Here is a 13,307-nt window from a genome sequence, read left to right on the forward strand (position 1 = left end):
AGAGGCCATAATAATTACCCGGCTTAAACTAGACAAAGATCCAACCCAGCCAGACTCGTACCACCCTTTATCCATGATAAATTTGGATGCTAAAACTTATGCAAAATTAGTGCAAATAGGTTACAGCCCCTTCTTCCGATCATAGCACTTCCGGACCAGTCGGGCTTCATACCAGGGCGATCGACGGCGCACAACCTGCGAACCCTATTTGCTCTTTTACACTACCTGGCTCCACACTTGCAGGCCATAGCTGCCCTTCTTGACGCCACAAAGGACGTTTGATTCCCTTGAGAGGAAATATCTTTTCACAATACTGGCGCGAATGGGACTGAGTCCCAATTTTCTGAACCAAATCCGACTGCTATACAGTGCTCCCATAGCGAGAGTTAGGATGAATGGCCAAATTTCAGAATCCATTAGCATAACAATAGGTACGAGACAAGGCTGCCCGCTCTCGCCACTTCTTTTCGCGATTGCTATGAACCCATGGCAGCCCGCCTTCGGCAACATCATACACAGCGAAGCAGCAGGTTTACATCCAGAGGCATACTTATCTCTATGTATGCTGATGACATGACAGTATATCTAGTGAATCCAGAAAACAAACTTTGCGCCAGTGATGAGGGAACTGATTCGCTATGGAGGCCTTACGGGTATACAGATAAACTGGACTAAATCAATGATATTGCCCCTGACAGAAAACACCACTCCTTTTGAGACAGAATTCCCAATACAATGGGCCGATGGCCCGATCAGATATCTAGGAATATGGATAAGTAGGGATTTACAGGAAGTGTGGACGGCCAACTATGGGAGAGCAATAGACAGGCTGGAGGGTAAGGTGCAAAGATGGAGAAGTTTGCCGTTGTCTTTAGCAGGCCGTATAGCCATCACAAAGATGGTAATACTCCCAAAGCTGTTGTACCTATTTGTAAATATACCAATGCCCCTCAATACCCATTTTTTTTTTTTAAAGATTACGCTTGAGCGTATTAGACCTGCTGTGGGCTGGTAAGCAACCCCCATATCCTGGAATATCCTAACTTTGCCCTTTACACAAGGAGGCCTAGGGGCCAGACTTTGAACTATATGCATACTGCGCCCAGGCGCAATTCCTCCATTACTGGCAGCATCCCATGCCATACCAGCCACACGCGGCGATAGAACTTGACAAAGTGGTTCCCCTCCCACTAAATACAGCATTCTATCACCAATATAAGCGCCCTCATCAGGAGATAAGAAGCCGTTGAAACACTCAGATGGGCATGGCGGGGTTAGCAAAGAGAGCACACCAAAATGTTTTATTTGCGCCATCCATGCCGATAGGCGGGAACCCACTGATTGCACCTCTGCTGGACGCCGCCACCAAACAAAGGGCGGCATCCCACATGCTCCTGACAGGCAAAGATCTATTCCCAGAGGACAATTTTATAACACTACAACAAATGTGCAAGGAGACACCACCTACAGCACTGGACACGCTGTTCTACTATCAGATTAGAGCAGCTTGCAGGGTCAGATATGAGGAATTCCCGCAAATACCCCCTGTGCTTCCGGCACTGGAAAACATTATCTCTGTGACCTCAGCGCGTAAACTAATCACGCGTCTTTACAGCATTACCCAACGAGAGTCCCCTATCACTGTAGTCCACTCAAAAGCAGAATCGGAGGAGGATGCAGACATTACCATAACAGACAAACAATGGACCTTCTGTTGTACCCAACTAAAACATTTATCACCAAATTACCGACTTCGGTTGATTCATTTACACCGTTTATATCGTACACCATCACAGTTACACCGCATGGGGGTACACCCGGACACAAGCTGTTGGAGATGCGGTTATCAGAGAGCCACTTTTCTCCACCTGGCATGGGACTGTAGACATATAGCGTCGTTTTGGTCAGCAGTTTTTAAGCATATTGGCCAAATGACGAATTATTCCATAGTGGGTTCTCCGTTGATTGCACTGCTGGGCTATTGCCTAGACCCGCCTAAAGGAAAGAGAAAACTAATAGTCATTTTGCTGCTCTTGGCTAAGAGGCAAGTGGCGATGCACTGGAAAAACCAGAAGCCTCCAACAGTGTTAGAATGGGTATCCAGCGCTACCTACTGCAAAGATCAACTGCCCCATTATTGGGAGCTAATGCCTAGCAGGTCCCGTCCAAAGGACATATGGGAACCATTTATAGCCTGGTTGGGCGCAAGAGGAAGTGTAGAGTGGGATGAGTAACAGCCGCCAAAGCAACAGGGATGTAGGGATACACAAGTGGATGGGCGGACAGAGGCGGTCATGCAGGTCAAAATGAATAAATAGTGCCGAGGTGTGTGATATTGTGGGGGACAGTCATAAATTAAAAATGTGCAAACAAGTAAATATACAGTATGATTAATGTGAATGTCAGACTGTAGTTGTCTATGTTTAGTTCTTGTTCGAATTGCCAATACAAAATGTACATTAGGTATGTGCAGGCACCATAACTCTCAATGATTATATTTCGATGTGACACAAATGTGCAACAATGTGATTATGATGATATGTACAATTTAAATAAAAATGTAACAAAAAAAAAAAAAGACAGTGCTGTTAACAGCAAAGTATCTTCTTATGACACTTCTCTCCCCGATACTGTTGAAGTAAAAAAAATCTTAACAGTCTAAAAGAATCGTTAGGTTACCTAAAATATTGGATAATTACATTTTGAAGTGAGAAGAGTTAGGATTTCACTTCTGTCAGTTCACTCTAGGGTCCCCCCCCCTTTTATTTTAAGTGCATTTTTTATATAAAAAAAGCCATGTTGTACAGTGACCATTTGCAATGAGCATGCAGAATGCACGCATGTCATTGTGTTGGGTCACTGTGTTCGGAGATGTAATATGTTAAATGTTAAGGGTGGTGTGGTGGCAGTTGGGAGCAGAGCTGAAGCATAGAGGCTGCTTGTGTTAGTGCTACTCCTCATCAGTGGGTCGTCGTATTATATGGAAATAAACCACGTTTGGTTACTTCTGCCTTTGAGAGCATCCTTTAATACTCTGCACTAAGCAAATTCAAGTGGATAAGTATGTGTGATTTATTACAACTTCAGCCACCAAAACTACCTGCTGCAACCGCTACCATCAGATCCTTCCTGCCACAGGGTTCTGAAGTAACTCAATAGCAGAGCGCTGTAGATGCCACACTTTTGTCCCCGTTTTGTTTGTAGGAAATGTAATATTTGTTGATTTGAGAAGTTAACAAGCGAACAGCTGCTTAATAATCAAAAAGAAGAAAGATGGCGCATAATTCTCGTCTGTGGGTCTTTGAGAGAATCATACCTTTCCTTCACGATAGCCAACACAAATGTTTACATTCATTAGACCAAACGATTGATCAGCTGCGAAAATGTGAGCCATCTTAAATTAGAGCGCATGAGAGGGAAAGCTTGCAATCGTCCCGAGAGCGAGGTGGTATATAGTATATGAGCCGGGGGAACACAGGAGCCAACTGGCTTCAAAATCGAGAATGTTTTCACCAATAAACTGGTCTGGAACTTTCTCAAATACAATATCAACATTAGCCAATCGAACAATAGAAATCGATAAAAGACCCACAACTGTTAAGACTGACCAGACGAGGAAAGCGCTACAGAGCTATGCAAACAGCAGCATTGCAATATACAAATACTGCGACTATAACAATTGTGTTGCTGCAAACACCACCTGGAAAACGCCTCCAAAATCACTGCAAACGCCCTCCTACCTGCGTCCCCATATCGTACACCGATTTTGGATCATTTTAACAGGAGACGCACATAACCAATAACTAGAACGACAATGTACGTGCTTGTGTTTGAGGACGGTTACTTTAACAACTTGAAGCCTACCCCTATTCACCCAACACATGTACCTCTCTCGAAGACAGCAAGAAGCTGCTTAATAAACATATTCGTCTTCAGTTCCCATCTCAGGAAACAACCGATATAAACACCACAGCGCCACCTAGATCACGTGACAAAGACGTAATTACGCACGTCCTTGCGCAGTTCTCAACCAGTACCGAGCTGCAGGAGCTTAGACTATTTTGGAAAGTCGTGGTGGTGGTCTCGACGTGGATGCTCATTGGAGGAACGTGAGGGACATGCTTGCTGATTATAGACTTGTCGGGAAGAGCGCCCTCCTTTGAATGCCGGGGGTCACTAGATGTTAAAGGAATATAATCCGAATTTACATAGCGAGTAAGTAACGGAGACGTCGTAGGCTCAACATCCTGTGATTCTGGGCAAATCACTAAATCACCTCGTCCCTTAAAACAATGACTGCGTCCTTATGTAATGTAGCTGGTACTCATGTAAAGGGCTCCAGTACCTTCGGGTGGAGTTCGTGATATATAAACCGTCCCTAAAATAAAGAAAAAGACGGGTCACAGTACGCGCGTGCAATGTAGATTTTCCTAATAAGTTATGACGGAAAGTCTTAATTTTATTAAAGACACGGAGGCGAGTATGATGCTTTTCCAATCTTGCTTTATATATGTGTAGCAGCCAAGATAACGAATACAAACTACAGTTCCCAACAGGCCAAGCGGGAAGCTGGCCAATGGGAAACAAAAGATTCAACACAGTCAACCAATGAACGGGCAGTCTATGATATAATGAAGGGTCAGACTGCAAACAGCCCTCTTTTCTTCGGCGAGCAAGTTAAGAAGAGTTCATAATGAGGGGAACAATAGCAAAAACAATACATAAAGCCAAAGTCCAAGTAAACAAATCTTGACCAAAGTCCAACAGTAAGGTCCTGGCGACGTCAGCAACAACAGGGTCAGTCGAACCGGGGGAAACATCAAGCAGAGGAGTATCATTTCGACGAAGACATCGAGGAATATCATGAGGAAGCCTTGGCAAGGCTGGAGTCCCTGCAGGGAGGGAAACAAACACAAGTTAGAAGTGTTGAGGTGGGATAATACTCGCCTCCGTGTCTTTAATAAAATTAAGACTTTCCGTCATAACTTATTAGAAAAATCACATTTTATGGCAAGACCGGAGGCTCATATTATGCTTGTTCAAAGCATATTAATAACAGAAGAAATAGCTGAAATTACAGGTTTACAATAAAATATACGAAAAACTTTATCATTAGACCAATCCGCTGATCTCAGAATGTCCTCCAACCGGGAGCCAGCCCAAAAGTCCTTGGAAGCCATGGCTACCCTGGCAGAATGGGCACCCAAAGACAGAAACGTCAATGCCAGCAAGTGACATAACCCAACGGACCCAGCCGGCAAGAGTAGCAGAAGAGACAGAGTTGTGAGGTTTACGAAAGGAAATGAGGAGCTGGGAATGGGAGGACATTCTGAGATCAAAGGTACGTTGTTCGTAAACTTTGAGGCATAATCCTACACACAGTTTAGGTTGGTCTGGAAAGTAAGGGTAAAAAACAGAATTCAAATTAGTTTTTGTACGTCTATTAATATGAAACAATACACCAGAAGGAGGAAATTGACGAGAGGACACATCCATGGCTTTGACGTCGGAAACACGTTTAATGGAGACCAGGCATAGGAGCATGGTAAGCTTACCGGAAAGCATCTTTAAGGAAAGATCGGCATTGTCTGGCCAATCGACAAAAAGCTTAAGAACCAAGTTCACATCCCATAATCTAGAGTATTTAGATAAAGATGGTTTGGAAAACTTAACACCCTTGAGAAGGCGACAAATAAGGGTGTGTTCACCAACTGGTTTACCATCAATAGGAGAATGATTGAGAGAAATTACAGATAGGTAGAGATTGACAGTCCTATAAGATTTTCCTGAGCTGGCCTCAGAAGCCAAGAAATTGACAATGTAAGTTAAAGACGCTGAAAAGGGACCGACACTTTTTCCCAGACACCAGCTTGCCCATAAAGACCAAGCTGACTTGTAAGCTTTAGTCGTTCCTGGGGCCCAGGCCCTACTGATGAAGAGAGAAGCCTCTTGCGAAATGACGTCGTCAGATGGGATCGACCTGTGATTTTCCAAGCGGACAGAGTGAGAGAATTGTCTAGAATCAGAGGATGAGGAAGTCCTGAGGGGTTCAAGAGAAGGTTGTTGAAAGAGGGAAGGAGTACCGGGAAATCCATTGCCATTTCCAGAAGAGATGGGAACCAGACCTGGGATTTCCAGAAAGGGACTACTAGAATCAGGGACGCTTGTTGCCGAGATGCTTGAGCTAGCACCCCGCTGATCATGAGAAAAGGAGGAAATGCATAATGGAGGTGAGAAGACCAGTCCTGATGAAAGGCATCTGTCGCAAGGGCCGAAGGATCCGGTCGCCAACTGAAAAACTGTGGAAGTTGAGAATTGAGACAAGAGGCGAAGAGGTCGATATGCAAAGGGCCCCACTTTTGAAAGAGAGAGTGAAAAACGGATGGAAGAAGCTTGCAGTCGCTGGAGTCGCGTAGGTAACGCGAGCGCCAGTCTGCTATGGAATTGAGGTTGCCTGGAAGGTATTCTGCTTTGACAGAGATCTTGTTGAGGGGCAGAACTTCCAAAGACATTTTGCTAACTCCGCCAGGGGTTTGGACTTGGTGCCACCTAGATGGTTGATGTAGCGCACCGCAGAAACATTGTCCATGCGGAGAAGGATAGAACAACACATTCTGTTTTTGGCGAGGCTTCTGATCGCAAAGGAGCCTGCACGCATCTCTAAACAATTTATGTGCAATCTCGACTCCTCTAGAGACCATGTACCTCCAGTCGAAATCGTGCCACACCGGGCTCCCCAACCTATCAAGCTTGCATCGGACTCTAACACAAGATCTGGGAATGAAGCAAAAATTGTTCTGCCGTTCCAGGCGTCTAAATGGTCTATCCACCATTGAAGTTTCGAACGAGATTCTTGATCTAAAGAAATGAGGTCGGAATATGCCAGGCCTCTACGCAAATGTAGAATTTTTAAGCGCTGAAGAGCCCGATAGTGGAGAGGACAGGGAAAGATAGCCTGGATGGAAGTGGAGAGCAGGCCCACGACTCTTGCAAGAGATCTGAGAGAAACTGAGTCATTTCTGAGAACTTGGGAAATCTCTGATTTGATGGCGGAAACCTTTGGGTTGGGGAAGATGAAGGGAAGCGATGGAGGAGTCCACCAGAAAACCTAGGAAGTCGATTTTTTGGGAAGGAACCAGCATAGACTTCTCGGGGTTTAGGAGGAAACCCAAATGGGAAAGAAGAGACTGTGTAATCCTTAAGTGTGATAGAAGAGTTAATCTGTCCGGATGCATCAATAGGATGTCGTCGAGATAAATGATCAAACATAAAGTAAGTCACTACTGGTTTCATGATCTTGGTGAAACACCATGGGGCTGAAGACAGCTCGAAGGGGAGAGAACAAAAATGGTACGAGACTCCCAACCATTGAAATTGAAGAAATGCTCTGTGGGAATGGTGGATAGTAACCGTGAGATAGGCGTTCTGTAGATCTATTCTGACCATCCAGTCGTTCAATCGAAGAGAATCTCTGAGATGAATGATGGTCTCCATTTTGAAGTGGCGATAGACCACAAACTGATTGAAACATTTGAGGTTTATGACCAGACGCATCTTTTTGTTTTTCTTTTGAACTGGAAAGATGGAGCTTAGGAAACCTGAAGGATCCAGAGACGCCCCTTGAATGGCGTGCTTTTGGAGCAAAGACTGAACCTCTAGAGAGATGAGAGTGGACATTTTGTTTGAGAAAGCGAGAGGAGGAGGAAAAACTGTCTGGAAAGGAGGAGCGTAGAACTCTATAAGATAGCCTTGGATGGAATTGAGGACACAAAGGTCTGCAGTCAGAGACCGCCATTTTTCAAGAAAAAACTTTAGTCGACCCCCCACAGGAGCAACTGAAAGGCTTACCTTGTTGGTAGTTGTTTCTGAAGTTTTTCTGGCCACGGCCACGGAAACCTCTGCCCCTTTGAGGGTAGAACTGTGGCTTGAATTCTTGGTAGTTGTTGTTGGAATTGAAGGAACCCCTGGAGCCTTGATTGTGGGAGGAACGGCCGGCAAAGCGACTCCTGCCTCTGCTGGCCCTTCCAAAAACACGTGGAGAAAATACCTTTTTGATCCACTGCTGGGCCTTGTCGATGGATGCAAACGTAGAAATAAATTTACTTAGATGCTTGACGAGAGAATCTCCGAACAGGAGACCATCAGCTTTGATACCGGGATCCAATGAGGCCAGATTGGCTAATTTGGGGTCCAATTTGATCAAAAGTCCTTTACGACGTGCATGTGTGATGGACGAATTGGCATTGCCTAAAAGACAAAAGGACCGCTGTACCCATAGAGAAACGTCCTGTGGGTCAAGGTCTGTGCCGTCTAAACGGGCGGACTCAGCTAGGTCAAAAATACGGGCCAGAGGACCAACCACATCCAACAATTTGTCTTGGCAAGTAGACCAAGCCTTATCCACACCCTTGCGTGGATCTTTTCCGAACTTGAAAAAGTCAGTAGAGGCTGGTCAATGGTAGGAGTAGAGGAAACATCAGAAGGGATAGAAGGTTTGGGACACTCTGATTTTAGTTTAGAACGAACAGATTTATCTAAAGGCAGGCGCATCCTGGCGGAAATATATTAGCCAACATGGGAAAGAGGAAACCATTCGGTGGAATTAGGATGGCGAATAGAAACGGGGTCAAACATAGGTGTACCCTCTGCATCTAGAATAGGGTCAAAGGAAAAAGGATCAGACTTTGATTTTTTAGGAGGAGGACTAGGGTCATTGGCATCAAGATCATCAAATTCATCAAAATTATCATCAGCGTCACCCAAATCGTCGTCAGTGTCCAAAATATGACAAATAACCAATTTCTCAGGTACCTCAGCATGTTTAGATTTTTCTTTACGTTTGGTAAAAGAGACAGCTAACCCCTCCTTGACAGGAGGCCTGGGAGGCGCCAAGCCCTCAACCTTACGGGAGTTAATCTCTTACAAAACCACGTGACACAGAAACAGTAACATTTTTATTGCTGGAAGGTACCAGTTTTCTTTTTCTGCTATTCCCCGCAAACTGGGCCAAAGGTTTGGACATTAGTGACAGTAAGGAGTTCTCCACATCTTTAGAAAAGCGCTTCATAGAAGCCTCAACTGCATGCTCCACTGAATTATTAATGAAAGAATTCAAATCTCTCTTGAATGCCTCCCCTTCCTCATTATTAAAGTTGGAGCTCTGAGAGCTATCAAGCTCCATGTTCTGTTCACTGTGAAAACCAGAAAACAAGGGGTTAAAAGCAGAAAGAGAAGCCCTTCCCTGTGGGCGTATGCAAACAGCAGGAAAAACCTGACCGGGAGCCAAGCAAACCCCTCCCAGGGGCGGGAACCAAGTTTGAGAAGCTGTGGAGAGGAGAGCAGAAGCGGAGCGGCCAGCGGGAACAGCGCACTGCGATGAAGCGCAGGAAATGGCAGCCGCGAGGCACAGCTAATGCGCGAGAAAGCAAACGGGAGCGGCAAGGCGAGAAGCGAAACGCTCGATAAAGCTACAAGGGTAGCAGAAAAAGCGCAGCGCTCAAACACATATCAGTAATAAAACCGTAATAACACCTGCACTAATAAGAAAGCAATATCAATTTAACGATAATACAATATAATGAAGGGTACTTATCTTGACTGCGAGCAGCAAGAAAAGAGGGCTGTTCGCAGTCTGACCCTTCATTATATCCTAGACTGCCCGTTCATTGGTTGACTGTGTTGATTCTTTTGTTTCCCATTGGCCAGCTACTCGCTTGGCCTGTTGGGAACTGTAGTTTGTATTCGTTATCTCGGCTGCTATATATATAAAGCAAGATTGGAAAAGCATAATATGAGCCTCCGGTCTTACCATAAAATTACGATTATAAACCTTAACACTGCTCGTTGCCAGAGGCTAAGGACACAGAAGAAGGACTACAGCGACAACAGCCACCGATTTCCAAAGAATACAGTGGGAGGAAATAGATGACATAGAAGAAGATAAGAAATAACATCTCAAGGTCTCTAATGTTATCAGGGTTGGATTGGGATGGCAATTAGGCCCGGTCACTCTCAAAACAAGCATTGGCAATGCAAATAGGTCCCGCATTTGCGAGAGTTACTTAGAGCTATTGCCCTTGCATAGCTGCCAAGGTTTCAGGTTGCTTTGTGTGACATTTTCATAATTTCATTATCATTTTGAGTGATATTTCAACGACTATGAGTGACATTGTCTCATGACGGTCAATTGTCCTACCACTTTGACAGCGGGCCCCTGCTATATGAGTGCAGTATTATCAATGCTTAGCCTGCCCAGGTAGAGGGGCCCGATTTCCCTGCTTAGCTTAAAGCCGCTGTTCCTGCCCTTGCAGCCAACTGGGTCTCGTGGCGCATCGAGTACAAGTATTGGGAAGTCTTGTATGCTCGGTGGTATGGGGAAAATCAACACGCTGCTCTCGCCCTGCAAGGGGGAGGGGACGGTATTACAGTCCCAATCCTGTGGTGCCGCTATCAATGCTGTCCCGATTTACCAGGAGGGAAGAGGTGGCATTTTCACCTGCCCCGCAAATATGCAGTGTAATCTAGGGCGGAGGCGGCCAGAAGTGCAGAGATGCCAGCCGCCTGTAAAAATTACCCCAAAGCCAAGTGGTCTGGCCCAGTTAGCAGCACATGACACACGCAACTCTAGGACAGCCACCGCGTCAACATGGGATATTATTTTAGGGATCAGCCTCATGCTGGGATACAATTGGCCAGCCGGCAGCCTGAGAGTGTGCTGGGGGTGGATTACGTGGTGTCGCGAAAAACTACAGTGTGGAGTCACATAGAATTAGAAGTGTGAATTGCACTAAGGACATTTTTATTAAAAGTCTGACTCACCTTGGGAGCCGTGGCATTTCGCTTTAACAGACTGCCAAGTGGCCGCAACGACTGACTCCTGGGGCAAACGGCCCTGCCACCTGGGCGTTCACACTCGGCTCAGCAGAGCAGCTCAGTGGTGTGATCTGGCCTGGCTCCAGCGGCCACCGCTGTCCCTGAAGTTGGGTCCGATCGCAGCAGTGCGGAGGATCTTCACTGATTTTAATATTTTACCGCAGCCTCCAGAACATTATATTGAGGAACTCCAGCCTAAGCCACCCGTAGTGCTCACGCCACTTTTAAGTCTGCCTCACGAGTGCTGACGTCGCGGTAGCCATTGGGCACTGTCTAGCCTGACATCAGACGGAGGGAATGCCGTGCCGTCATGTCGGAAATAGCCTATAGTTACTTTATAGCACTTTAGCTCAGTAAAGTCAACCCCCAAGCATGCTGGGAGCTGTGTGCCTTCCAGAGCACAGCTGGCAATCTAGTTTTTTGTTTTAATCACGCAGCATTACTGAATTATTTAGCAGCGCTACGTCTCCATGACAGCTGAGGCAGGCTATGCCACATATGCGTGACTTTGCATTTCAGTGCAGTGATGTGGATCATCACACTGAAATGCGTTAGCGTCATGCCTGATGTGTGACACTTGGCAGGGCTGCCCTTGTAAATGACAATTGCATTTACTCTTGTGTTTTGGTTTGGAGTGGATGTATGTGGTGTGGAGTGGAGTGGAAGTATAGTGTGGAGTGGAATTATGAGGGGTGGGGGGATAGGAGAGAGGCAATGTAGTATTAGGGTCGATAACAAACGAAGCAGCTGCAGTGTTGTTGAGTAACAAGTAGTTTATTCCTGAGATAAGCTCCAAGTAGAGGACCCACAGCTATCAGACCAGTTGCTCAGGAGAAAGCTCAGAGAGTTCTGACCTTTCTCCTGGCAACCGGAGATAGGTTCTAGAATGGAACACCATTACATAACAGGGAAAAAGACCATACGAAATAACATGGTATAGCACAAGCATGCACAATAGAAAGGATGAATAGTAAAGGATACTAGAGGCAAGAAACAACAGGAGGGGTTCGAGTCATGACACAACAGTAGAGAGGGGGTATAGGGCAACCACAAAGAACGGGCAAGGAAGGAGGTGCAAGGAGGGACAACGGCAAGCAAGGGCATGAAAGGGGACACAGAGAAAGCACAAACTATAGGGGAGCAAGCAACAACGGAGCAACTGCATCAACGATGGCAGAATAATTATTTCCCCCGTATTTTCTGATAAGAGTTGAAAAATGGTTCACAATATTAAAATCTACTGCTCAAGATCAGGGTCACTTAAATTATGAGATTCTGTAGCGGCTGCAATTTTTGCATAATTGTGAATTCGCCATGCAGTCCATCATCTGCTGCATGATCAGCAGATAAAAAAAAAGTTATAGCTCAAACGGATCAAAAGTTACAAAAATATGGCGACTTGAGTTCCTGCTCACTGAAGCAGAGTCCACAAAGGTTAACTGGTCATATTTAAGTTGCTTATTGCTGAATTTGGGTGTTAAATTGTGGAGGGAGAGAGAGGGCCCTGCGGGGATGGTGTTGGCACAAGCAAGTCACACAGGAAGGATATGTGTGTTTAACTTTCTTCTCGGCCGAGAAGTGCCTTAAGTGCAGGAGTGCAATTTATAGCACAAAATCAAAGACAGGGCTGGGGCCCGAGTGAGCAATGTTGTTGCATCAGGCTGAGAGACTAGGCTGTCATCCCACTACATATGTGAACATGTAAGGCCTCAAAGTCAAACTCATTAGAGCAAAGCAGAGCCCGCGCATCAGGCTTCAAGGTGCTTCTCTATGTGGAGCAATTTTTGACAGACTTGGAACATCTTGAACAGACCAGAAGGAGTGCACAAGGCTGCATCTTCCAGTAAAGTAGACCTCCTTACAAACAAATGTCAGAGACAGGAGGGGCCGTTTGGGGTGATGGGAAATATGTATTCACCCAAAAGATACTGAGTGTGTGGGTCACTCTCCCAGCAGACATGGTGGAGGCACACTCTGTAAATGAGTTTACACAAGGGCAGCAGGGTTGAAGCTGGTGACCTTGTGCTTTTGAGTGCAACCGGAGATGGACAGCTGCCAAAGACCCAGTTTCTCTTGCCCACTGCAACCTCTCATGAAAGAGTGAAACGACAAGCACGGCATATACTTAGCTGCTTGTTTCTCATGCCAAAGGATGATGTCCCTCTGAGTGCGGATGATCTGCAGCCTCTGAGTCACATACAGACACACAAACAAGCATACATACATACACACAAGGATACGGGGGTGTGCACAAGCACACAAAATGTGCATTCATGCAGAAACAGACACTCAAACACCAGAAACACATGGATATACAGACAAAATCAAACACCTACATATACTTAGACGCTTGCACATGTATACACAGATGGGTGCACAAACACACAGAAACATATACACACAAGCTCAAACATATACAGACAAAAATGCACACA

At 45.6% G+C, this 13,307-nt stretch overlaps 1 protein-coding gene across 4 annotated transcripts in view; it reads right to left on the reverse strand.

Moving 5' to 3' along the window:
• Window positions 1-13,307, reverse strand: part of TEFM (transcription elongation factor, mitochondrial) — a 359,138-nt gene that overhangs the window by 174,644 nt on the left and 171,187 nt on the right. Inside the window, exon 1 of one of the 4 annotated variants that reach the window (XM_085617205.1) lies at window positions 3,888-4,070. The exons of 1 other annotated variant lie outside the window; for it this stretch is intronic. In XM_085617205.1, the coding sequence (XP_085473331.1) occupies window positions 3,888-3,924 (37 nt within the window). In that variant the 5' untranslated portion in view covers window positions 3,925-4,070. Of the gene's footprint in view, window positions 1-3,887; window positions 4,086-13,307 lie in introns of those variants that run through there. 2 more of the 4 variants (XM_085617201.1, XM_085617198.1) reach the window with 2 other exon arrangements.

The sequence above is a fragment of the Triturus cristatus genome, chromosome 7 (genome assembly GCF_964204655.1).
Source record: "Triturus cristatus chromosome 7, aTriCri1.1, whole genome shotgun sequence".
NCBI lineage: Eukaryota > Metazoa > Chordata > Amphibia > Caudata > Salamandridae > Triturus > Triturus cristatus.